The 26,615-nt window shown below is 40.5% G+C and overlaps 1 protein-coding gene across 2 annotated transcripts in view; it reads right to left on the bottom strand.

Annotated features, from left to right (window-relative positions):
- Positions 1 to 26,615, bottom strand: part of CPQ (carboxypeptidase Q) — a 409,746-nt gene that overhangs the window by 30,381 nt on the left and 352,750 nt on the right. Inside the window, exon 8 of one of the 2 annotated variants that reach the window (XM_054590299.1) lies at positions 19,354 to 19,418. The exons of the other annotated variant lie outside the window; for it this stretch is intronic. Within the exon in view, the coding sequence (XP_054446274.1) occupies positions 19,396 to 19,418 (23 nt within the window). The 3' untranslated portion in view covers positions 19,354 to 19,395. Of the gene's footprint in view, positions 1 to 19,353; positions 19,419 to 26,615 lie in introns of those variants that run through there. 2 annotated transcript variants of the gene reach the window in all.

The following is a 26,615-nucleotide window of genomic DNA, read 5'->3' as shown; positions in this document are numbered from 1 at the left end:
AAATCAGGATACTGTGGCGTGATTGTCTCTTTGTGTACCTATGTCTCCCAGTAAATGTAAGCTCCAGAAGTAAGCACAGTTTCTATCTTGACTACTGTTGGACTTCTAACTCTTACCATAGTGTCTAGTAAAAAAATAAAAAAATTTAAAGGTGTTAAGTATTTTTGAATGAATAAACATATTTTGTAGGGATTAGGAGGTGAGGAGAAAATGGATTACCACAACCAGATGAAGAGATGACCAAAAGGGCAAACAGGGAGGCATGGGAAGGTAATATTCCCAGGTACTACTCCCATTTTCCAGTATTAAAGGCAAAGGATTTTTCTGGAGTCCAGTGTAGACCACGAAAATTGAAAGAGAAGGCTGTTTCCCAGGCTGCCTTTCAGGAAGACATGTGGGATGACTTCCCAGAGGGTAGGAGGGAACAGACAAGGTGCTCACTTGTTTTGAGAAAGAGCAAAAGAATAGAGCAAAGAGGATACGGATGGTTGTTAGCCTCCCCCCACTTGTCTTGTTCATGATATTTGCCAAATTTCAGCCAACCGTTTCTTTGTCTCCTTTGGAAAATGAGCAGCCTGTCCTGACGGCGTGAGGCAGAGCCATGTTACTCAGTCCTTCGCACACTCCCAGAGGACCAAATGCTTGAACATGTGCTCCTGAATGCGTTCGAGCTCTCCGCTGGCGGGTGAGTGATGAAACATGGTCTGAAGCAATTTATTGCTTCAAGATGCGGGCTCGATGTGGAGTAGCTTTTGAGCAAGGGATGTCAAAAGAGAGGTTCTGCACAGCAGATGGCCCTCTGGAACACGGCCATAGACATCTGAGGTACGCTTGTCATTTAGGAAGCATGCTTCTGCCCTGGGATGCCCCTATAATCTAGAAGCCCTGAAGCTAGGAGTGGGGGCCATCATCCTGTCCCGGGGAAGGTTAAAATTATTCAGAGGAGAGAACAGTTACTGAGGATGAAGTGGCTGAGAAAGCCTCATAGAGAGATTGGCATCTGTGCCAGTCAGGCCTTGAAGACTGAATTACCAAGATGGATAAAGGGAAGGCATTCCAAGTCCAAGTTTTCCCCGTACTGTAGGAAAGGCAACAGGAGGATATAAACAGGTATGCCTGGGGAATAACAATTAGACCAGCAGGGCTGGAGAGGTGTGCTCCTGTCAGAGAATATTGGAAGCTAAGACAGGGCAAAAATACCCTGCAGTGTTCTACAGGTAGGATCAATGGCTCATTTACCCAGCTTCAAAAGGCTGCAAATAGCTATTTTTTATGTTGGAAAAGAAATCCAATCATTGGTATCACTTGCTGCTATGAATCTGGTAAAAGCCCTTCCGGAAGACGGTAACAAATGGGCACCGCAGCCCTGCTTTCAGGTAGCAGTACTGTAACTCTGCGGGGGGAATCAGGCCGCATTGATTTCATGGGGCCACTCTGCTGTCTGAACAGGATTCCCAGGGCCCCTGGCTCCTTCCCTGGGTCCCATTTTATTGTTCTGGACAGACGTCGAGGGAGCCAGCTCTGGGGACGTCCAGACTGGGGCGGCGCAAAGATGACTGAGGCACAATTGCAGCCCTGCTCTAGTGGAGACGAGAAAACATGCTCTGTCAATGCAGGGAAACGTGTCCAGGAAAAGCGTGAATGAGGACACAAAAGTGAGGATACAAATGAATGTGGAGCAACTGGAACTCTCGCACACCGCTGGTGGGGATCTGAAACCATTTTGAAAAAATAGTTTGGCAGTTTCTTATAAAGCAAAATATATATCTACCCCTATGACCCAGCAATTCCACTCCTAGATATTTTCTCAAGGGGAAAAAAGAAATCATACATCCACAAAAAATAACTCGAATAAGAATGTACATACTAACTATGCACAAATGCTCCAAAAAAACGGAGAAAAAGCTAAGTGTATATTTAACAGGAAAATGGATAAAGACGTTGTGGCAGATTCTTATAATGGAAAAATACTCAGCAATCAAAAAGAATGAACTACTGACAAATGCAACAAAATGGATGAATCTCAAAACAGGATGTAGTGCTAAAGAAATTTGACACAGTACTCTGTGTGTGTCCATTTATATGAAGTTCAAGCAAAGGCAAAACTAACCTCTGGTGATAGAAATCATAAGAGTGTTGTCTCTGGAGATGGTTGATTAGGAAGGAGAATGAGGAAACTTGTCTGGGGCAATGGAAATGTTTTATCTTGATTAGGGTGGTGGTTACACAGGTGTAAGTGATTATCAAAGCATCAAAGTAGGTGCATCTTACTGTATGTCAGTGACATCTCAGGAAAAAGGAAAAAAAAAGAGCTGAGTAAAGGATAGCATGGCTTCAGGCAAATGCTGTCTTGAGCAATATTCACAGAGCAAACCTCAAAACATGGCTGGGGAAAGGGAATCTATGGCCGGGGAAGGAAACTGGGAGATAAAATGTAGCGGACTGAGAAAGTCAACTGTGGGTCTCAGGAGGAACTGTGTCAGGCATGGAGGTTACGGCCAGAAAGGTAGCAGAGGTCATAACATTGGATGGGGTGCTGGGCCCAGAAAGTGCTCACCACATACTCCATTAACATTTGCCAAGAGAGAGAAGGGAAAAAGAAAAATAATGTAAAGACATTAAATAGCCTAGGGAACTTTGTTTGTTTGTTTGTTGTATGTTGGGAGGCCAAAGGGCAGAATACACTGAAGGGGAGATATTAAAGAGAGATCATTCACAGAGGGTGGTTCTGGCAGACATGGATGGGTCACCGTTAGAAATAAGGGGGACCTGCTACCTGTCTGTGAGAAGCAGTGAAATGGAAAAGGGTGGAGGAGAAGAAAACCATGAGAGCTCCAAATGGACACCCTCTGACCTCTCTACAGTGGGAGGGGAGCCCTTCAGTGAGCAGGACAGAGGTCAAGCTGGCACTTGCGGAGCAATGAAAAATGTTCAGAACAGGGTGCTATAGAGCATTTGAATGAGGGTTTTCCTGAGATAGATGGAGCAATTCGGAGAGTTAGATAGCGTCAATGAATAATGGAGATAATTGCCCAGGCTGGGACTGGCGAGGCATGAAGAATGAAAGCATATGGTGACAACTGCGAACACACTTAAAATGAGTCATGGCTAGAGGTGGGGGTGAAACGGGGCAGGGCCAAGGGGGGTTATGGAAGGGTCAAGGGGCTGGGAGTCAGGAGAAGAGGAGCAGGTTCAGGAAGCATAAGAAATTTGATGAGTACAAGGCAGTCTTGCTCAGTGAAGGTAGTTTTTTGGCTCAAGATATTCAGAGGAGAGCAGTTCTGAATGATGAGTTCCAAGGTACACTGATGGGTGGGATGAATGGCAATGACATTCAGCACTGGAAGCTGGAGTCACTGTGGAGGATGACAGAAGGGGTATAGGGAGAGAGGCTGAGCGAAAGGCTCAGGTCCTTGAGAAAACGTCGGGGAGTGTATCTACTTACAAGTTTCACTCTTTCCTTAGGTGACCTGGAAACTGACCTGAGCTTCGCTTACAAAGTGCTATTTTTAAATACTATATTGTTGGCTACATTTAACTTTTTATTCAATGACATTGTAAATGCTTCAGGGTTTGTTTTAAAGTTGACTTAATCAAGTGTCTATGAGTAACATATAAAGTGGATTTTATTGTCATTTGACAAATGTGGTCTTACTTCAAGTGCCTCATTCTACCGCCTCCTGCCCCACTGCCCACCCCCGCCAAAGCCTTCCTTCCAATCAAGGTAGAATTTGGGTGCGCAGAAGTAATTTCTGAAGTCACTCCACTATTCAGAAAGTGATTCCATTAGACAAAGGGCACAAAATGTCACAGGTCTCAGTATCTGAAAAAAGTCACATGTTTTGACACTTAAAAAATAAAATTTATGAAAAGGAGTTGGTTTGTTCTTATTTATCTTTTGTTATTTTATTGATTTTTATTGAAATAATTCCTTTAAGCCTTTAAAAATCAGAGTTCTTATTTAAGGACTCCCAGACTCCTTTATCAAGAAATATATTCAAACAGCCAGCGGGAGTTTTTTGGTATCATGAGTCAGAAAAAAATGACAGAACTGTTTCTACTACTTACTGATTGCATATCTCTTGACAAAATATTGCCTCTCGGTGCTTTGAATTCCTCATGGAGAAATTGTAGATGTGAAAGAGCTATATAAGGTGGAATATAAGTATTGAATATACTTTTAAAAGAGTGAATCATCAGTGAGTCCTTAAATAGAAATTAAATTAACAAAAAAAGTCAACTGTGATCTGAAACAGCATTCTAGCAAGGCATTTGTCATGAGGAATCCTCTGAAAACAGTGCTGATGAATGAGATGAGAACTTCCACCCTCCTCCTGCCCCTGCAATCACGTCTACTTTCTTACCAGCATCAGTACCCACATACTCTGCCTTCCCGCCCATTACCCACAGAAGCACGGTCCTCCCTCAGTTACTTGCTTAGCTAACATCCTTACCTCCTTCAAGTCTATTTAAATCTTACCTCTCAGAAACAGTTACCTTGACCACCCTGTTTAGTACTATGTCTCTATCCACTGCCAGCACTCTTAGTTCCCCTTCCCCTCCTCTACTTTTCTCTTTTCCATAGCATTGACTAACTTCTAACATTCTACAGTTTATGTATTTGTTATCTTTCTTTCCCATATCATCATCCAATAGAACTTTCTGCAATAGAAATGTCTTAGGTCTGCCCAGGGTCCAACATAGTAGACACAGGTGGCTACTGAGCATTGTAAGTATGGCTCGTGCAACTAAAAATTTAAATTTTAATGTTACTTCACTTAAATTTGGATTTTAATTTAAATAGCCACATGTGGCTAGGGGCTACCCTATCAGGACCAGCTCTGGAATCTGGGTGCCATGAAAGCAAGGAACTGTGCTTTGTCTGCCAAGGTCTCTGCAGCTTCTGGCCAAGTGCCTGACACAGAGTAGGTGCTCCATAATGTGCTAATAAATGTACCATCAAAGTCCAAGGCCAACTTTTCCTAGGCCCTTCAGTCTATCGCTTAGGAAACTAACCCTTAGGAAACCCAACTCTTTCCCAGCATATCAAGGATAAACTGAGGGATAAACAGATCCAGAAGTCTGGTCTGGCGCTTTCTGGCAGGCATGTCCTGTGAGGAAGCACAGTGCCTGGAAAGCACATATGCTCACACATATAAATTAAGGAAACAAACAATCTCTGCTGCACAAAATCCAAACCCTCCCATCTCTGGCAATATGTAACCCGCTAGTTTCATTTGCGGCCACCATCAGAATTCAGGGCAGACTCCGTCCACAGCTGTGGTCTCGAGGAGAGGGAGGTTAACGTAGATCTGTAAAGCACCATCCCAGTGGTGCGGAAGATGAGGGTGCATTTCAACTTTCCCTCATCCAAAGGCTGAGGCCTCAGGATATAATGTTTTCTGCTACTACACCCTGGAAACCAAGCAGAATTACCAAATAGATATACAATTTTATGTGATTCTAGAAGAATAAAGGTACTATGTAGGAAATTAAATACTATAAGTTGAGTGATATTTGAAAAGCTATTGTGGAGATGAAGTATAAAATCAATCTTATGACACCAAATTAAGAGTTTTAAACTGTTTCCTTCTAAAATCTCACCTTGAAGATCCATAAGACCAGTGTTTGCAGTTGTGCTAAGATACCGAAGAAGTTACAAGTGCTCTACTACACTGCAGTAACGCTAAGGACTAGGCAATATTCTGCTTGTATTATCTGCTTAGTTCCTTAGGTTCCTAGTAAAAGTATAAGACTGTTATGTCTGTAAGTTCTTAAAAATATTTTGGCATCTATTTGTGAACCAATGTTCATAGTGGCATTATTCACAGCAGCCACAGGTGGAGCCAACTTGAATGTCCATTGATGGATAAACAAAATATGGTTTATACATACAATGGAATATTATTCAGCTTTAACAAGAAATAAAATTCAGACACATGCTACAATATGATTGACCTTTAAAGGCTTTATGCTAAGTAAAATAAGCCAGACATAAAGGAAAAAAAATTAATGCATGAATCTACTTTCATGAGGGACCTAGGAATTCATAGAAGCAGAAAGTAAAAGGGTGGTTGCTCAGGGATGGTGAAGGGGAGAATGGGAAGTTCCTGTCATTATTGTTTTATGGGTACAGAGCCCAGCGTTTCAGTTTGGGAAGATGAAAAAGCTCTGGAGATGGATGGCAGTGATGAACAACAATGTGAATGCACTTAATGCCGCTCGACACTACACTAAAAAATGGATAAAGGGGTAAGTTTTAGATTATGTATATTTTATAACAATTAAAAAAATACGTCAGCATTTGCAGTGTGATGCTATGTACCCATGACTTAGATTAAGCTATAACCTGGGCGCTGTCTGCATGCTAATCAAGAAAGCACGATGCAGGGGTGGCCTGTCCAGCCAATGACCACAGGTTCTCTTTTCTGTATCTCAATTCACAAATGATGCTTTGCCAATTAACACAGCAAAAGTCAGAAATGGTTTTGTTTTTTTTTTTAAATTGATGAAATTAGTAGTCTGTGTTGTAGCATGGTGAATATTAGAAAGAGGCTCTCATTAGTGAAATTGACAATATTCATTATATTTATATATGGGTTGGCAGAAACATTTTAGAGACATTCCCCATGCTTGTTCCACAAGGGCATAAGAATCCAATTACACCATTGGCTGTAATCTCACTCATGAGGCTAAATCTAGGCTGCATCCCTAACTAGTCCTATCTTATCCCCACCCAGGATCACCAGACGATCCTGCGTCCTTGATGCTAGTCATTAGAGTGATGAAACCTCACCCACTGAATCTCTGTGGTGGCATTAGTGAGTATTTTGTGCAAGACGGGGTTGGAGCACCTAAAAATAGAGAGCTGTAACATGCTCACGTTGATAGAACAGGTCACATGAACTGAATGCATGTGCCTACTTGCTAATACATGCGGCACTGAAAGAATGTTTTATATGGGGCAATATTTGCCTGAGATTTCTGTTCATTATAACCTAGTAGTGAAGTTGTTAGGTAAATAAGAGACCTTTACCTGAAAACTTCTTCAGAGGCTATTGTGATTTAATCAAAATGACCTAAAAGTCACACATGACCAAAGCAGCCCAGGTCAGCTCACTGCCCCCAGTGCAGAGCTCGGAAGGAAATCCTGGTGCCAACGGACATGGGAACCAAACCATGAAGAGTCAGATTATTAGTGCTGGGAATACACAATGAGATGCTTTAGTTTGCCCTGCTCTCTGAGCTTAGAGATGAAACGCTTGGGGCTCAGAAATGTCTCGTGGAGGTTATCGGGGCGGGGCGGGGCGGGCAGACGGAGCAGATGCCGTCAGCGTCAGACTCCCAGCCCGGGCGCTCCGCTTCCCCACCAGATGTGGGTGTCCTACTGCAGGGCAGGCTGCGGGGCCTGGACATGAAGTCCCTTGGATCAGCCCTTGGCCAGTAATGAAAGCTTCCTGTCCTCAGTCTGGGTGCCTGTGAGGCTGCTCCACACTGTCTTCCAGATCCCAGATACCACCGGTGCCCCTCGATTGTAACCTGCTCAATTATACCCTGCATAATATTAGCTTCCTTCCCATTCTCTGACTCATTTCCACACTGCCCATCAGTGCTTCCTGGGATCGCATTTCAAATAAACTACCTTCCTCAAATCTTTGTTTCAGGGAAAGCTTTTGGGGGAATATAACCTAAGGCAATAGTGAGATTTTCTAAAGGTAACCAGCCAACCAGCCAACCAGCCACCAAGTTGCAGAGTTGGACTGGGAACCCAGGTCTATCTGGTTTTGAGGACTGCACTCTTCTATTCCACATATTTGAATTAAAAACCACCTTCCTGAGTAAGTAGAGATAAGACAGAGATGGAAGGAGGGAATGAAGTTACAGAAAAAAAACCAAACTCTTGAGTTTTCTAAATGATTTGTTTGGTTGGCATCTGAGGCTGTCAAGTCCTCAGAGTTACACTCGCCACTCTGCATCATAACAACACGGAACAAGTTGTCTCAGTGACATTCAATAATCTCGCGAGTCAGTGTGGCAGGTTGAAGAATGGCTCCCGAAGTTTTCACAGTCCAAGTTCCTGGAACCTGTAAATGTTACTTTACATGACGAAGGGGACTTGAAGATGTGATCAAATTAAGGGTCTTGAGATGGGGAGATAATCTTGGATTATCTGGGTGGATCCACCGCAATCACAAGGATCCTTATAAGGGGGACATGGGGTCAGAGAAGAAGGAAGTGTAACTAGGAAAGCAGAGACAGTGATGTACTTTGAAGGTAGAGGAAGGAGCCAGAAGGCCCTATAAGAGCTGGCGAAGGCAAGGAAATGAATTTTCCCCTCAGACCCTCCAGAAAGAACCATCCCTGCTAAACACCTTAACTTTAGTCCAGAGAAACTGATTTCTGACTTGTGATCTCTGAACTGTAGGACAAAAGCTCTGTGTTCCTTTAAACCACTAAGTTTTAGTTACAGGGGCGACAGGAAACTAACACACTGGCTAAGCATTACCAGTGGTAGTAATAGGCTATATTTATTCAGCTCTTACAATGTCTATGCATAGTGCTGGCACTTCACTGGTGCATCCAGCCTCCGCCTCCCAGCAGCCTGCGTGAGGAACCATTTTTAGCCTGAGCTGCTCATTTTACAGATGAGGACACTGAGAGTTAGTGAGGTGAAGAACTTGCCTCCCATCACACCGGTAATACCTGAATTTGGGCCATTCTGCCTGAAAACCATGTTTCTAATAAAAACACCAAGATCCAAGTCTTTGGAACTGCAGGTAAAACGAAGTGAGTGAAAGGATACGTCAGCAATGTGGCAAAGCAGTCAAAGCAGCCAGACTTTAGCTACACAGGGAATTGGGAGGAACAGCACCATACACAACTTTCCTGTTGAAGAGAAATCCCTCTGGTCTTACCCACTTTTCCCATCACAGAACCTCTTCTCCTGCTCCCCTCAGTCTTCCTGGAAAAGGGCAGCATAACCCAAGCAACTACTGTGGTTGGATGGGAATAATGTAGTAATTAGCTGTTTTGGTTTCTAAGGTCTTCGTAGCTTCTAGCTTTTATCAAAATTGAGCCACCAAGAAATTTCCCCAGCAGCTTTCTTGAAATCACAGATGGCTTTAAAAATTCAGAAAGAAATAAATTCTTTTTACTTTTTTTCAGTTAAGTGCATTTTCATTTTTAAAACAAAAAGCTCACATGATCACATTTGTTTTTAAAAGGAGCAGGATTTGACTAGGTCTTGTCTCCCTCATGTACCATACTGTATGTCTAGAGCAGGAAGTCTAGGTCTGATATACCTTTTGTTTCCTTCTCTTTATCACTCAGTAACTGAGATAGAGAGAGATAGAAATAAAGATGGGGAGAGGGGAGGGAGGAGAGGGAGGAGAGAAGGGGGAGAGAGAGAGAGAGAGAGAGAGAGAGAGAGAGAGAGAGAGAGATTTCACCAATAATGAAGGGCCAAATAGAAGAAAACAGTATGTGGGAAGGGACGTTGAGATATTACTTCCATATAGGTCCTGGATCTATATACTTGAATCATTTGCACTTATACACTTATAGGTCATTAACAGTGATGGGCAGTTTATTTGTTTGAACTTAATAGAGCCATCCTTCACTCCAAGAGAGTAAATAGATTTCATTTTGCCTATGCTAACTCTGACCTACTTGAACTGGCTTCTACACCTGTATATGGCAAAGAGAATAAATGGCTAAATGAAGACGCACCTAGAAAGAATGTGATTGATTGGTGATGTCAGCTTTGGAGTCAGAGTAGGGGAGTTGCTAGGAGTGCTGTGCATTTGCTGAAACCATCAATAGAATCTAACGACCGTGGGCAGAACATACTGCCCAAATTTGTTTTAAGACAATGCCAGCGTCGCTGAAACAACCTCTACTCCAGGAATATGCAGCTTTTACTTCTGCTTCTTCAATACTTTCTTCAACTGACAACCAAAGCCTTTTTGCTTCTAGGCATACTCAGAAACAATGACTTTAATTTGAGAATATATTTGAAAAGAAGTTTAAATCAATGTTTAAGTTCTCTAAAGATAAGAAATATTGTATGTGCCGAGAATCATTAACAAGAATAAAGCTTTGTCTAACATTTCTTAACAATACAGGAGTGGCTGGCTATTATTCTAATCAAGTTCATCCAAAGACTCAGTGAATGACTGGATCTTCATTTCCCACATAATAATTTTGTGAAATGAATGTACAGAATCCATGATAATTTAAATTAATTACACAGAATTCAAAATTATTTCAAAATTACCTCTAAAACTTACTTGGGAATCTTAAAAGAATTTTCTCTTGTCCTGTTTTGAAATTATTCAATAAGCAATCATTAGATTTCATCTTTTTACCTTTTTCTTCCCAGACATACCTCCTAGGGCCATTCTATGAACCATTTCCTCACTCTATGAAAATAACCTGAATCAAAAGGCCACCCAGAACATTGTTTTCATCAATAATAGCTATAATAATTTCATTTTCTAAATAACTAAAGCTTATAATTTTTCATCTGTCACATCTTGATTTTTATTTAGCACATGTCCTGTAGTATTACTCCAAAATTATAGATATTAAATGATTCTAAAAGAGGTCATTGAATAAATGGCAGTGCTGGGACACAAACCCAGGTGGTGTGACTACATCCATACTCTCATGCCTGATCTGCCTAGTTTCTGTAACAGCCCCACGTGATTCCTGTGACCCAAGTGAAGCCCATTTCACCACTGCACCATGAAGGGCAATTCCCTCCTCTACCATTTCTCTCTTTTTTCCTTGCTGGGTCTTCCCACCTCACTCTCCTCTACCTATCCAATTCTGTAATTCTTCATGGCTCTACTCTATTCTACCATCTCCATACATCTCTACTGTTCTCTCTGAACACCTTCCAATTTTACATTTTTAGTACCTGATTATATATTCCTTTATGCTGTTTGACTCCCGCTCATCCAACAAATAATTGTTGAGGATCTAACATATGCCAAGCGCTATTCAGGCACTGGGATACAGCAGTGAATACAGCTATTTCTCATAGAGTTTACATTCCAATTGGGGCTCCTGCTTCTAGTGTTCACATCTAGATTTTGAGCCCTTTACAGTAGTGAGCGTGCTTTTATTCTCTCTGTGCTATGAAGGAGCAATGTAATTTCACTGCCGTGTCACTAAATGAGTACAGTGGTTGTCCTGGCAGTGCAGGTATGCCGCTGGCTAATGTCAGGGGACCAGGCAAGTCAACTCAGTTGAGGTACCAGCTCACCCCCCTCTCCCATAGTTTTGTAACTGGGGAATTTACCCTACTGTTGAATAAGGTACTTTAAGCAGTCTCCAGGAGAAAACTTGTAAAGAAATTGTAAGGAGGAACTACCTGGAGATTGGTTTCCTGTTTATGCAAAAACAATATCCAAAATATCCATTTCTCAGAGACATGCCCAGAAAGTCCCACCACACTTGGGAACAACATTTTAAGGGGTTTTGAATTACTGGGCTCATTAATATGTTTTTCCCTCCTTTGATCTTTTCCTTGAGGACAACTAAAGCTGCTCTTACTTAAAACATCTCAGGGCGGGTGAGAATTTAGCACCAGAAGAAACCACTTGCTTTTTACTGTAACCAAAATGAGCAAGGGTGGAGTTGAAACCCACCAAAACAAATACCTTTTCCTCCCAAGATTGATAGGAAGTGATCAGAGAGGGAGTTTTAGGACTTTTTCCAGACAATTCATCTTGGGAAATTTGGCATCTTGAATGTTCTAAAACTTGGTTAAAAAAAAATACTTGGTTGCTGTGTTAAATTAATATCTAACAGGCCTAAGGCAGTCTCGCCCACAAAATTTCTGAATTTTTTATACACACATATTATTATAGAGTCTAGTTTTTATGTAAATCATGGGATACCAATGGCTGTTTCTGGGACTTAATTTGCATAATGACCCCCTTTTCCTTATGGGAGGAAATGGGAAGGAAATCTTGGGACTATTACCAATTCTTCTACTTACCTAAGATCAAATGTCCTCCAGAGACATGGGATGGGACTCCTAGGACAGCCAGATCCCCTCAGACAGTATGAGAACTCACCTTGTGCCAGAAAATAGAGTGAATCTGTGTCATACCTTAGGACATGATCTAAAGAGGGTTTTAGTAATAAGCAGCGGTGTGGCGCCTAGCTGTGCCATCTGAACTTATCTCTTAAAATTAGTTCTAGGGATGTTTGTAGAAGGATTTTGAAGGCACAGAGTATACCTGGAGGAACAAGTAGGGTTTCTGTAGAGAGTTATTGTCTAGAGCTGGTTTGGAGAGGGCAATATGCCTCTTCTCTAAAGGGCCTAGAAACAGCTTTAGAGGGAGAAAGGCACCAGTGAAATCTTTATAGAATTGATGTAGGACACAACGCAGTAGGACCGGCCCCCATCATACTGATCATTTTGAGAGCAGAGACTGTTTTGTTTGTGACTGACTCCCCAAGACCAGGATAGTGATTGGCTCATGGTAGGTCCTCAATTAATGTGTTGAACTGAAGTAAATAGGGAGTGGCTGCAGAAAGCTGTAATCAGGAAAAAAGTCATTCGTGTAAAGTAGGAAGATTATATTATTAGTGTATCCCTACCTCTCTCCACCATCCTATCATGAGGCCTCACTGACAGTTGACAGAAAGTCGGGGGAGGTGTTTGAAACTTTCAAGGTACTCAGAGTAACTGGCATAATGAAGAGGACACATGCCATGGTATGTGTTTGCCATTCACTTTATCCTTTTGTTTTTCTCGTGCACACACAGAACAGCTACATTTCATCGCTTCCCTGCACCTACACAGGGCTATGTAACTTGTTCTGGTCAATGGGTTTTGGCAGAGGTCATGTGTGCTATTAGACATAGTCTAGGCCAGACCCCAAAACGTCTCTTGCTATTTTTAATGCGTTCGTTCTCCCTCCACCCCCCCCCCCCCATTTTCTGGTTGACCAGATGCAGAGGTTTCAGTGGAGGACATCAAGGGCCTGAGGCCTTAGTGCATGGCAAGGCCAGTAGAAGGAAGGAGTTTAGATAACTGAATAACTGTGTGGTGTACCACATCCCTTCCCAAACACTGACCCCCACTGGGACATGAGCAAGAGCTAAATGTTTATTTGTCAAGCCACTGAGAGGGGATTGTTTGTTGTAGCGCTATATGTTAGTTACTGGGACCTTACACTTTCTGATTCCTAACAGACCAGGGCTAGAGAATGGGGACTACAATCATGTACATACTTCCATATGTATATACTGACGCACAAACGCAATTAAGCATTTTCCATATGCAAGGCATCAAATAAATAGCAAGTGAGGCATTTCAATATATTCTTTGTGTACTCTTAAATTTAAAGAAGAGAGTCTAAGTTTGACATATTCATTAAGTAGTCATGTCAGAATTGGCCACTACTAGCTTCATGTTGTTTGTGATCATTAGCTACTTCCCTTAAGAAAATGCATCCAAAAAATTGTTCTCTAATAAAAACAGGGAACAGACTCTTTGAGTAAAAGTATTTGCAGTTCCCTGAGAAATCCACAGAGTAGATGAGTCAAACTCGCCAGGCTGATTTTTGGGCAGGAGAAGCACAACTCTATAGCTTGTGAAAATGACACAAACAACCTTTTCAAGGCTAGAACCAAGGTGTTCAAATGTGAGGTCTCAGGATAGCTCAATTCATCCTGGGATGTTGTTACCTTTAAGAAAAGGTCAGCTTTGCCTAGGGAAGAGCGTACAGATAGAAGACATCAGCTAACATGGGAATGGACTCCGTTCCAGGAGGGAAGTGCATGTCACTTTAAAGTTTCCTGGAGTATCCTTCAATAATGTCTGTATAGCAGAAATCAAGGGATTCTTAGGTATGAGTGACTACACTTCCCTATGCCCCTCCCTGCAGGAAGGAAGCCTCTGCCAAAGCCTCTTGCGTTTGTTTTATACCTTTGCCATAAGGCAAGGTAATTAAGAGGTTGTTGTTCTAGTCCCTTTAAATCCCATCCACTCTTCATCCCTTGGCCATCTTCACCCATTAGGACTCAGCTACACAGGCACATTATCAAGTGCCACCCCCTCCAAAAAGACTTCGCTGAGTTTTCTTCAAACAGGTTAAAATTTCCTTTTTTAGTAAAGTAAAATGTTTGAACTTCAGAACTAGGTGATGAGAAGAAAAGTAACCAATAATTTTATGTATATAAGAGTATGATTAATACTATGTTGTAGATTTACTATGAGAATATGGAGGAGGAGTGCCAAACACTGTTGGGCACTGAACAGAGGCATTACAACAAAAACAGCAATAATAATGATCGCTAACATTTCTTGAGTATGTTAAGATGTAGTTATCTCAACTGAGCCTTAAAAGATAAGTAGCCAGGAGGATTAGAAAGGAATAATCAGAAGGAGCAATATATGAAAGGAGGAATTGTGAAATAGTTTGGTGTTTCAAAGGGAATTCTATTAAGATATTGTGGCCAGAGTGAAGATATTCATGGAAAATTGGTTAACAGACTTGGCTGAAGATTTTGGCCACAGAATCTTAATTCCTCCACCTGTCAGGTGAAGAGGAATATCACAGGCCATGCTCAAGAGTTTGCCTAGAAAGCAATAGAAAGCCACATTTTAGAAAGGTAACCGGAAAAATGTACTAATGAGAAATTTTGAGTGCTTTAACTAAAGCAACAATACAACGAATAGAGGAGATGTTATATTTAGAAAGTAGATCATGGGAATTCATGGAATGGAGAGGGCTGAATGGGGATGAGAGGTCTAAGTCAAAGCAAAGCTTTCAGGTTTGAATGACTAAACTGATAATTTGCAATTCATAGATTTGGGAATGTGTAGAGTTGTCTTCTAGGAGCAGTGAACAGAATAAGAAGAAAAGAGTCCAAGGATGATGCCCTACCACATACAACATTTAGGAGATGAGCACAAAGGGAGGAACCTGAAAAGGAATGAGGAAGAAGGAGTGCAAAACTAGGGAAGAGAAGTGCACAGAAGCTACGGAAGTAAAAAGTTTCAAGATGTGGGTGGTGGTCATCTGAGCTGATGTTTCACAAAAAGCAAGTAAGAAAAGAACTAGACTGGACCCATTTGATTGGCCAAAAGGAGGGCCTTTGAGTCCTCAAAAGGGTAGTCCTGGTAGGCTGTTGCAGGTGGAATTCAGACTACAATGTGAAAAGAAATGCATGGGAAGAGACGAGCATGGCTGCAAAGAAAAGAAAGAGCCGAAGGGTCATGAAGTCATGTGAAGGTGTTTGTATTGTATTAATAATGGAAAAGACTTGAGAATATTTTATATTCTAAAGGGAAAACTTTAGTGAAGAGAGAGAACTGAAGCCATAGAATAGAAGTAACTGTCAGTTTGAGGTGCTTGCGAGGTAGAACAGGTACAGGACCAAAAACACAGCCCTGGATAATAAGAGAAGCACATATCCTATTGTATCCACAAGAGTGGGAATGGATGGACAATGAATTGTCCTTTGGTGAGCAAGGGAGGAAATGGAGGGTGGGCAAATGTACTCAGGGAGAGGAACTGGATGAAGACATGCACCAGGAGGCCTCACTGACAGCCTGGCTGAGGTTGGAGGCCATGAATTTGCAGTGGCATCAATTTAGTGTGGGTGTGACTATGTCAAGTAGCTCTTGGTTGTCCAGTATAGATGAGGAAAAGAAGGCAGATGAATGGATGGATCCAAGATGTGCAGATGTCTGGGGAAAAAGTTTATACTCATGAACTGCTCAGTGATTGCCTCAGCCTGAGATTTCATTATGAGGCTGAACAATTTGCAAACCTGCAAATCACTTGAGATTTTCCCAAAGCTGTGTTGAATACTAATTCATCTAGATAGACAGTGTAACCTGCAAGGGAATTGGAGCCTTTAAACTCAATTCTCTCTTGACACTTGAGAAATGAATGGAGAATTATATGCCCAATTCTTAATCCTTGGAGAGCCAAGCACAAAAGTGTTTTATAAGAGTTATCAGAGAAAAGTTTTGTTCTTCTTAGAATGCTCATTCTGGGGAAAAGAAAAAGGAAAAAAAGGAGCAGGAGCAGGAAAGTTTCCACATAAACCCCAACAAGAAAACAAGGGGCTTACCAAGGGCATTCCCTACCTTTGACTGTGAAGCCCCGTACCTTATGGTGCCAGAGACGCTAGGTATTGGCTATGAGAAGACTTTAGACTTAAAGTAAAAGGCAAAGAAGTAGCAGTCAAATGGTTTCCCTTAAAGACTTGATATTCTAATAGGTGACTTAACTTCTCAGCAGGCTGACAAAGGATACTGATATAAGAGGCACTGCTGTCCTTGCTGCCCAGGGTAGACAGCATCAAATGTGAATCTCTACCGTTGTCTATGTCACTCATGTGGCACAGCTGGGACCTCTCCCACACCTCTTAAGGGAGGACTCCTCACTGCATTTCTGCTGCATAAGTATCTGTTGAAAAAGCGATGTATCCCCCAACACCCTGACTCCATTCCATGTTTAGATGAAAATGAACATTTCATAGGCTTTAAACCCTATGATTCTAAGAATAACCAGAGCTGACAAGAGACTTCTGGCAGATTTCAAAGGTAATGGCTGTTACAACTAAATGTTGCATGTGGTTTTCTACCAAGTTTGCACCCTACCTATTTACCCTTTAGTTATAAGGCAAATACAAACAAACAAAAAACCCAACAAACAAACAAACAAAAATTTCCTGGAACATTTGCTGCTTTTTCCTTTAATTTTAGCAGGCCACAATTTCAGTATAATGTGTCAATACCAAATGTAATACATACATATGGAAGTATATACCTATATAAACATGTAATAAAATAGTAGAGGTCATGTATTTTGGTGGTTTTTGGTACTAAAGGTATTCAGGATCATTGCAGCTTACCTGAGGTGGTAAGAAGTTTAGATGGGACTGATACTTTATATTCATCCATTTATCCATCCATCCCTGACACTGAAGAAGACTTGGGTCACCAATTTCATCCCCTCGTTCTTCCTGATGATTTCCCTACAGGCCCACTGCTTCATGTGGAGGAACCTCTCTTCACTCTTCTTACAGTGTCTAAATCCCTAAATGCCCTAAATGCTAGGAAAATGCAACTCGAGATCAGATAAACTCATCATAGTCAAGCAATGGCAAAGTTGAAGATTAAAAAAAAATACAGTACCTATAAAGAGAACCTAAAATGTTCATGACAAAAAAAAAATCATACTTCTCTAAAACAGATTTTATGCTACAAAGACATTTGATCTGAAAAAGAAGAAAGAAGCGACTGACATCTGGGAAGTGGGGTCACACAGGGAGGTGCCAGGGCTGTTAACAAAGTCCAACCTCCTTGTTCTCCTGCTGGAAACATGAAGAGTCTCAGAGAACACCTGCATCACACCCAGGCATTCTTTGACAATGATGAAGCAAGTCAAAACAAGCTACTTGATATTTTTGTGAAAGCCAAGGCTAAAAGTCACTGTGCAAACCCCCAAACTACTAGACATCTCCCTTTTCTGAATAATATGAGTAGCTGTTCTTTCTTTATCCATTACATTTTTACTCTCCATCTGTTCTGCCCTCCATATAGATAAGATCTGTTAGGACACACAGTCATTAAGATACCGAGTCAGAATTTCCCCCTTCCAAAGAGCTCCCAGTCTAGAGTAAATCCCTGCTTCCTTGGACCCTCCCCAAACCAACCCCTAGCCAAATCCCAAATCCTCCAGGTCCTTTCTAATATCCTTTGGCTGAGATGCCTCAATTCCTCATGGCGTGTGTTCCTCACTGCAACGCATAATAACACTGCCTTGATCAACCAGAGGCATCTTCCTGGTCTTTCACAAAGCAAAGGTTGCACAAAGCAAAGGTTGCAGGGACTCTTAGCACACACTGCTTTGATGTGAAGTACACCTAATGTTTGAAAAAGATGAGGTAGGTAAAACAGTGTGAGAGGTTTCTTTAGTGAGGGTGAGCAAGGATGCTTCCTTTCCAAAATTCCAGTTCCAAAGAACCACTTGCTAACTTCTCCCACTAAGCAACTTCTCTCTTGCTAGAAGTCTTATATAGAGTCACCCACACACTGGTTCATGAGTAGAAGGTTTTTGTGGTTTAACCTGACTTTTATCCCATGTAATGTCCCAGGCTAGCTCAGCAGCTCTTTCTTATTTTCTGTGAGTCAAATATGGCTGACCTCCTAGATTGGAGTGTGGGAACTGTAACGTTTCCAAGGGTACTACTTAGCCAGGGGGTGGGGGTTTAGAAATGTCACATATAATCTGGAATCCCAGTATCTTTATAGAAACGAAGTGAGACAGGATGAGGGTAAAGTAGAAAGTTATGGGGAGAGTCTCTGAGGAAGTGATTTTACAAACCATCATATTGGTTCATCTAAAACCGAGGAAAATTATTCTAAAATGTAAGGAAAATACTAGGTTTTCTATGGTGTTTGCTTTTTGGAAATCTGTGACTATGTAAGTACATTACCATGTAGAAATTAGTTTATTTTTACAAGTCGTGTCTCAGCATTTGTCAGAGCTTTGGTATTATGTGGGCAGAAGGCAAAGATGATTATCTTCACTCACACACTAGAAAACTGAGTCGTGGTAATAAGTCACTCAGTGCTGCCAAAGCTTCGTCAACTGGGCCCTGGAACCCACCCAGGCCTTCCCACTCCAAAGCACTCTCAGTACCCACCGAACTGCTGTTCATGCCAAGTGGCTTAGTTGTTATCTCTTTGTTTCTGAACTTGACGACATTAACCGACCTGGGAAAACACTGCCTGGATCACGTAATTCTTAGGTGGTTACAATTGCTGTGTGTACACATGAGCAAGGGCTCAGAGCTCATCCTGTTCCTCAAAAGATGGCTCCCAGATGCCCTACATCTTAAGCATCAGGGGAACTTAAGAAAAATAAAGATTCTGGGTCCCACCCTAGACTTACTTCATTAGTGTTTCTGGGTCTGGGACTTAGGAGTCTGTACTTTTAACAAGGTTTACAAGAGATTCTTAATTACATTTCTTGAATACTACTGGTCCAGGGTAAGTAAGTGTTTCTGAAAGTCCACTCAAAGTTAAACGATCAACTGCCTAACTCCCATTCTAAGTGGAGTTCAATACAAATAAGGGATAGTGTTGAGAAGGAAAAATATTCAATTTAGGAGTCACCAAGCCAACTTTCAGAAGGGGCCCCCTTAGTATTGATTACAAAACAAATCTCCAGCAGAAAAGGATTCAGAGTTTTTTCAGGTCCTTTTGTAACAAAGCTGCTGTTCTTATGCTCATAAAAAGGGAGAAAACATCCTGTAATAATAGCAGATGAAAGGAACTAGCAGACTATTCTGATGTTAGTAGACTCTGTGGCCTTAGGTCTGGTCTTGATTGAAGGGGAGACTTCAGGATCATTAGAATAGCTTCGAGGCTTGTGCTTTTAGGAAAGAGGAAAATGTACAGTCAGGTTAGAAAGAAGTGGTTGCTTAGGTATTTTGAAAGTGGAAATATTATAAATTATTATTTTTTTAAACTGAAGGGTCACCTATAAAAGTTATTACAAACATAGCTTGGACTTCATATTTTATGGCTAAGCTATAGGCAATTTATTTCTTTTCTTCCTGTGTTTATAGTAGTTTTAATCAAGATTTTTAAAAAGCTATCCATGGCTAAAATTAATCAAGTTTGATATAAATAATGTTACAATTCAGTCTGTTAACCCAAAGCAGCATTTTTTGAAACCAGACCCCAGGTTCTGAGTGCAAATATCCCTCAAACTAATAGATGCAACACAAGGGAGTGAAGGGATTTTGTGGTAACAGAGAGAAGAGAACCACCAGCCTCTGGCACTTAATCTCAATTATCCTCATTTCCCTGTTGAAACTAATGTTTTAATTCTTTAACAATTGCATAACATTTGAAAACTCATAATAAAATCAAATTTAAGAAAAGGCCAGTCTGTTATACAGTTTATAATAAAATAAGTAAATTGTGTAAAATTTCTCTTTGCAAAGGTCTCGTTTGGGACTTGTATGCAGTATACAGAACTGAACAACAGGTATCAAAAGAAGCCATGAACCTTTTAGCTTCCTTTTTCCAAATGATCATCTTGAACACAGATGTTTAAAATGTGCTACAGATGTATAAATCAAGGCATATAGCTATTTATAAAATTGAAAGTCTAGTGATCAAAGATACAGTATTTACATTTTTACCCCACTACTAGCTGGCAACTAGCTTGGTAAAAATTAACTACACTTACATGAAATTTATTACCACTGCTTTCATCACTAACATTTCTTCTTTACAACCAATAATTTTAGGGCCAGCACAACTTGCGAAATATTGCCAGATAAGTAAGTACTTCCTTTTTTGAGGTCATATTATGAAAAAATGGGGGAAAATAGTTCATTTTCTCTTTCTTTTTGTTTTTGACTTCTTTTTGAAGATAAAATGCTTAATAACTAGAAGTCAAATATCCTTTGTTGACACAAAAAGTTTCCAAAATTATTTAATAAACTGTGCTTGTATATCACCAGAACAAAATAATAATTACAAGTATTCCAGTTTAAAATATGATCAAGTGCTCTCAATGCATAACTTATTTTTAAACCACTCGCTGCAAACAGGCATTTTAAAAACCAGGTACAGACTGTGAATATAAAATGTCCCATGTTAGCAATAACCTTTTGTGTTTTTAGTGAGATCTTTTCAGATTAATCTTTCAACACTCATAGAGAAATCCCAGTTCTTGTCAGTTCTCAAATTTAATGACAGCCTTTTGCATTTGTGATGTTGAGGATTAGAATGAGGTAATGAATGCACAAACTTGGGTAATTTAGCTTACCTCTAGTCCACAAAATTAATGCAACCGGATTCCTAGTGGAAAAAGCTTTTTAAATTTGAAATTCTGTTTTGGATTTCTTAATTTACTATTCAAGATGTAATGCTAATTACCATTATAACAGAAAATCAAGATAAAGGGAAGATTCTGGTACACTTTGGGGTGGGGGGCCTTGCTGAGAGCGAGTGCTCCTTGGGCAGCGGTGAAACCCATGCCCTCAGAGGCCAGCACCTGGGTGAGGAGAGGAGTCCTTGGCCAGGAGCCACAGTCTCCTTTGTTCCTCCTTCGTTTTTTTCACACGGCAAGGCCAGTTCTTCTGTCCGGTGTAATTTGCAGCCATTATCATAGATATTAGATGTGGAGAGACCTGGCAGGTCACCTGTTCCCCAGCCCTGCTCACAGAATGCCCCTGCTGAATATTTATGAGGCCGCTGTTAGCAGGCGCCAGCGGAAGTCAGCCTATTAGCAGTTATGGTCATTTACAACCACCTGAAGGGCAAACGACATCAAAAGAACCTTAAAACATAACCATAAGTGGAAAAATAAATAATGACGGAATGCCAGGCTCTAGACGTTTAACTAATTGTCAAATAATGAGGTTTATTAAAAACTCGTATAGGAGCTAGATTCCTTTTAGGTCTGGGGATCAGTTGAAAGGACTCTGAACTATCCCTGGTAGCGACTTTCTTTCCATTTGTGTAGGAGACTCTCAAAATGGGCTCTTCTCAGAGATACAGGAATACAACACACTTCAAAAGCCAACCTGAAGGATTCTCCATTTAACTAGCATAAATGTAATTAATTCAAGACAGCACAGCATATACTTGATTAACATAAGGCAACATTCTTAGTGTTCCTTTGGGACAATGCTACTTTAGAGATATTTTAAGCTGGCTACAAAGCAGAAACTGAAGAGAGGATCTAGCATTATTTGATGTGTGGGATAATTTAGACACAAATCCAGATAAATCAGGCCTCAAGTGGATTTATGTGAGCTTGAGTGTGTGTCTTTGGAGAAACAAGCTGCACTGATTGCAAAGTCTTTATGACCTAGGAAGCTGCCACTCTTCACTGTTTTTAACATAATCTCGAGGCTGTAAAGAGAAGCGCAGGCTTTGACGTCAGACAGTTTCCATTCGGTACTATACCCCATTCCATTAGGAAAGCGTTTTTAGCCAGTCTTAGGCTCAGTTTCCTCAGGTGCAAAGCAGAACCAACAATATCTACTCACAATAAATATTAAGGGGAGTAGATAAAATGGTGAATGTAATACATTTGGCACCATGTAGTTCTTCAGTAAACATTAGCTTCCCTTTTCCCTCTGAGCATTCTATAGTTGCATTTAAATGACATTATTTGGTGCACAGCAAAAATTTATTACAGGTAAATTTGCATGACTCGAAATGCAATCAGATTTTCAAAATATTTCTAACTCATTGAACAGTGAAGCAGGTTTCTTAAGTGCCAAGCAATTAACACTGCTTCCTTCACATGTCCTTGAGTTTCCCAGCAAACCTGTGCAAAGTTTAACACTGAAGAAGAGGCCCACTCATGCATCCTGTTTCCCCCATTTGAAGGACAAGGGAGCCTAAGACCTAACAGCTTTCTCTCCTTTGTAGAATTCTCAAAGCTCCTCAAGCTTCTCTTTAATAAATACTAAAGATGTTGTAGGTCACTTCCTCTTTTCTCCAGTATGGTGGTAATTCATTCAGATATTAAGGATAATTAAGCATTACAACACATTTGATATTTAAAGATTAAGAAACACCATTAACCACCATGTATGAAACTACCAATGACTTTAACCTCAGTCTCAACTTCTTTTCTTCCTAGTTCTGATTTCAGCCGTTAAATGACCTCTCAAGTTGCTCTTTCACTAGAATCCATTTTCTTGTTCATAATATGAATAAGAGATGCTCACAATGTCCAAAAGCAATGCCTGTTTTTTAAATTACAAAATTACTATGGTCATGAATACCCAATGTTAACTATTTGAATGCAAACAGAAAAAAAGTCAATATTTTGAATATTGCCAAAAATTCCAGATGTTAAGATGAGAAAGATAAAAGACTTGCATGGATGACTTGAAGATTTAGCCGTACTTTTCTAGGTTCTAGATAGTTCCTGAATACTATGGTTATAGAATAAAAAATTCTATATGCTTATAGGTCAGGAAGAGATCCAAAAGAAAGAGGGCAAGACTTCAGAGAGGATCCCCAGATCATATTTTTTAAAAAAAGTTGACCCAAATTTTGACTAAAAACATGAGGAAATAAAATCAGAAGTAAGTAGTATTTAAAAACAAAAGACAAAATCCAATAGATGGCAAGAAAAATGCTATTAACAAAAGAATGAATAAAGAATAAAAGCAATATACATGACAAGAATGAATAAAAAAATAAAAGCAGCGATTTACAAGTCTGAAAGATATTTAAAAGAAAGTCTGTACTTATTACTTGGCATGGTTCTTCTTTGGTGTAGATGCACACACACCCCATAATAAGGGAAAGCAAAAGGGAATACTAGTTCCTTTACAAGGTACATAAACACATTCTCAGGAAAAATTAAACTCTTTAGTTGCAGGACAGTTAAAAAGCATACACTTTGTAAATGTCCCTGAGGGCTTGTGACCCAGGGCACAGGGAAGCACCACCACAGTATGGCAGCCTTGATGTGCCTCTGTAATTGTCAACAGATGTGGCATGCCAACACACTAGAAACACAGCTTCGACTTAACACATGCTTTTGGTGGCTGGCAGGATGGGAGTCTTAGAAAAAAAAAGGTTTGATGAATGAGGCATCCTGCTTAATTGTGCTAAACTGTTTAGTTCATAGATTCAACATTTGAGAAACAGGAAACCTTTTTTTTTATGCTCTTAAGAAAAAAATAGGGGAGGGGTAGGAAGGAAATAAAAGAGAGACGCAAGAGATCACGTTGTCATGGGATACTGAAACTACAAATCAGGTATCTATGTGGTTGTACTAGCAGAAATTGAAATAAAATTGGTACCAAGACCAGATATTTTAAAAATTAAGACAGTATTTCCTTAATACCAAGATATTCTCATCGATTTGCTCCCTACACTTTAGTGATGTTTAAATACCAATCTTTTTAAACAATTTCAAGTGCAGTGTTGACGTTTATTTATCATCTTTGATGGAAACAATTCTGTGCTGTTTCATCTCTTGCTCCTAAGAGGTTCATGAGCAGACTGTGCCTTCATTCAAAACACCCCTGATGTACACGGAAAGCAATTTTCACTTTTGGAAAAAGATGAACTTTTGCTTATAGCATCTTCTCACTAGAAGAGCCTTAGAAAATGATTCCCCCACTTGCAGGTCAGAGAAGCTGTATTACCTATATTTTTTGATGCATACTATCTTAATATCTGGGATGAAGGTCCCAGCAAATAAAAGAACAACTGGTCAGTTATTCTAGTACATTTTCTAGAACTCGATGTTACCTGTGGGAGTTGGCTAGAGTGCTATCTTTGTCCTTGGCCTTGAGCCAGTTGTCTGTTATACTTTTACTCCCATAATCCTCCCACCAACTCTTATCAACCCATAATCTGTTTACCATGCCTGAATAGGAAATGCAAAGAGGCCTCAAAATCCCCAGAAGCATCATTTGACATAGAAGTGCTAGTAATGCAATTAATATTTGACTTTTTTCTTTATTGCTTCCTTCTCTGAAGTGTTGCACTATGTTACCGTGAAGTGAGTCAGGTGCTTTCCTAAATAATGCCACTGAACCATTAAAGTAACAGGGTGCTTTGAAGTGCATGCCAGCAGCTTTGTCACTCATTTATGTAACCACAAATTAAGTGTGCTCGGTTCCCAAAGGTCAGTGAATACCAATAATACTTGTGCATCTTCTGCAATGTTTCCGAGGCTTTTAAGTACATGCCCAGTCATCCTCTCTACTGGATCTAAATACATGAGTGCACGTTCATAGCAAAGCCTCTTCAGTAATTTTTTAAATATCAAACTATTCTCCAAACTCTGAAACCACTTAGTGAAGATCAACTGTGAAGGGTGTAATTAACTTTTGAATGCATTGTCACTTATCAAATACTTTCAGTTCTCCCAATAGTCCTGTGACATATTATTGCTCTCATTTTACAGACCAGGAAACTGAAGTTAAATGACTTGTCAAAAGCTCATCACTATAAAGCGATGAAGCCTGTTCCTCTTTCATCACACTTGCTGCCTCGCCACCACAAGTGTTAGTTAGGTAGGTGGCTAGGACAATCCAAGTGTTAAAGGGTGTCTTTGGGCTTTTTGTGGTTGTCCTTCATCATTGTCTTATTCATGGATAACATACGAGATCACAGCAGAGTAGTTGTGGAGTGTGTACTATAACTCTGCCAAGCTGTACAGAGTGTAAATAATTCTAACTTTTCCTGCTTGTATAGGTGAAGAGAGACTGGGGTGGAAGTGGAGGTATTACATAACGCAGGTGCTGGAAGTGTGGCATCAACTCATCCAACTCCTCATATTCCTGTCCACCTGAGTGTCTCAGGTAAACAGGACCTAAGAGGCTAAGCAACGCTGTATTGTCCTGAACTCACCTTTGGGGTGATTATCACGCACAGGTCATGAAGAGCAGAGAGACTAGGTGTTTTAAATTCATGTTTTTTCTTTATTGCTCCTGGGACATTACCACTGTCCTTTCTTATCTACTAATAGATCTGAGGAAGGAGGGGGTTTTATTTTATATATTTCAAATCAGATCTCAACAGTGAAAATAAAGGCAGTTACTGTGTCCATGTGCACATTTTCCCTTCTTCCCATTTTAAGGACTACCAATCCTGACTACAGGAATGGACACAGGAGGCTTTGATTTTCCCTAATCAGTTGGATTGGATGGATTTTTTGGCTCTTCTGTGCTAAGGAGCTGTAACGATAGATCTTGGGCTGCCTATGATCATAGTTTAGCATCTGAGAAGAGAGCTGGCTTGAGAGAATGAAGGCACCAAGAAAGAAGCTGGATTAAGCACTAGAGAGAGAGAATATGTGTCCTAACAGCATTTAAATGCTAGAATCAGTGAGACCAAATCCAACCCTGCCTTCTTGTGGCTTGCTTAAATTCCTCGTTTTTGCTTCAGGTCATCTGAATTGGATTTCTGTCACTTAGTACTGGAGGAATCTGGACTAATATAGAAATCTTGCTTTAATAACTGATGTAGTAATAGTGGCTTCTTAAGCATTAACTTTGTGCCAAGGATTTCAATTAGATTATCATTATTTTTTACTGAACATAATCTCATGAGGTAGGTATTATCATTATTTTATTTATGAAGAAATTGAGGCTCCAAGAGGTTAAAGGACTTTCCTAAGATCATACAGCTGTAGAGTAGTAGCCCACAATTTCGAATCCATTTCCCCTTGGCTCCTAAATCCATGCTGTTAAAGTCTAAGCTATTTTATGCAAGCACGCCTCATTTTATTGTGCTTCATGGTCCCATGCTTCATAGATGTTGCATTAAAAAAAAAATTGAAGGCAGGACCCTCCATCAGCAAAAAGATTACAACTCACTTTATTGTGACACTCACTTTATCACAATGGACCGGAATCGAACCTGCTATTTCTCCAAAGACACCTTTACTTCAAAATGGTTCTCAACTCTGGCTGCATAGTGGGATCACAGGTGTGCTCAGCCCTCTCTCTATACAACTTTCCACAAGCATAGCAGGCGACATCTGCACAACGGACTTGTGCTCCAGGAGATCAGCGCACCCAGGGGATGAGTGCTTTCTCAGTAAATGGCGCTCCCTGGACAGCACAAC

Source organism: Pteronotus mesoamericanus, unplaced genomic scaffold (genome assembly GCF_021234165.1).
Source record: "Pteronotus mesoamericanus isolate MK-2021 breed Mesoamerican mustached bat unplaced genomic scaffold, CSHL_Meso_final scaffold_174, whole genome shotgun sequence".
NCBI classification, from domain to species: domain Eukaryota; kingdom Metazoa; phylum Chordata; class Mammalia; order Chiroptera; family Mormoopidae; genus Pteronotus; species Pteronotus mesoamericanus.
The sequence above is the reverse complement of the archived record's forward strand: the minus strand, read 5'-3'. Positions and strand labels throughout refer to the sequence as shown.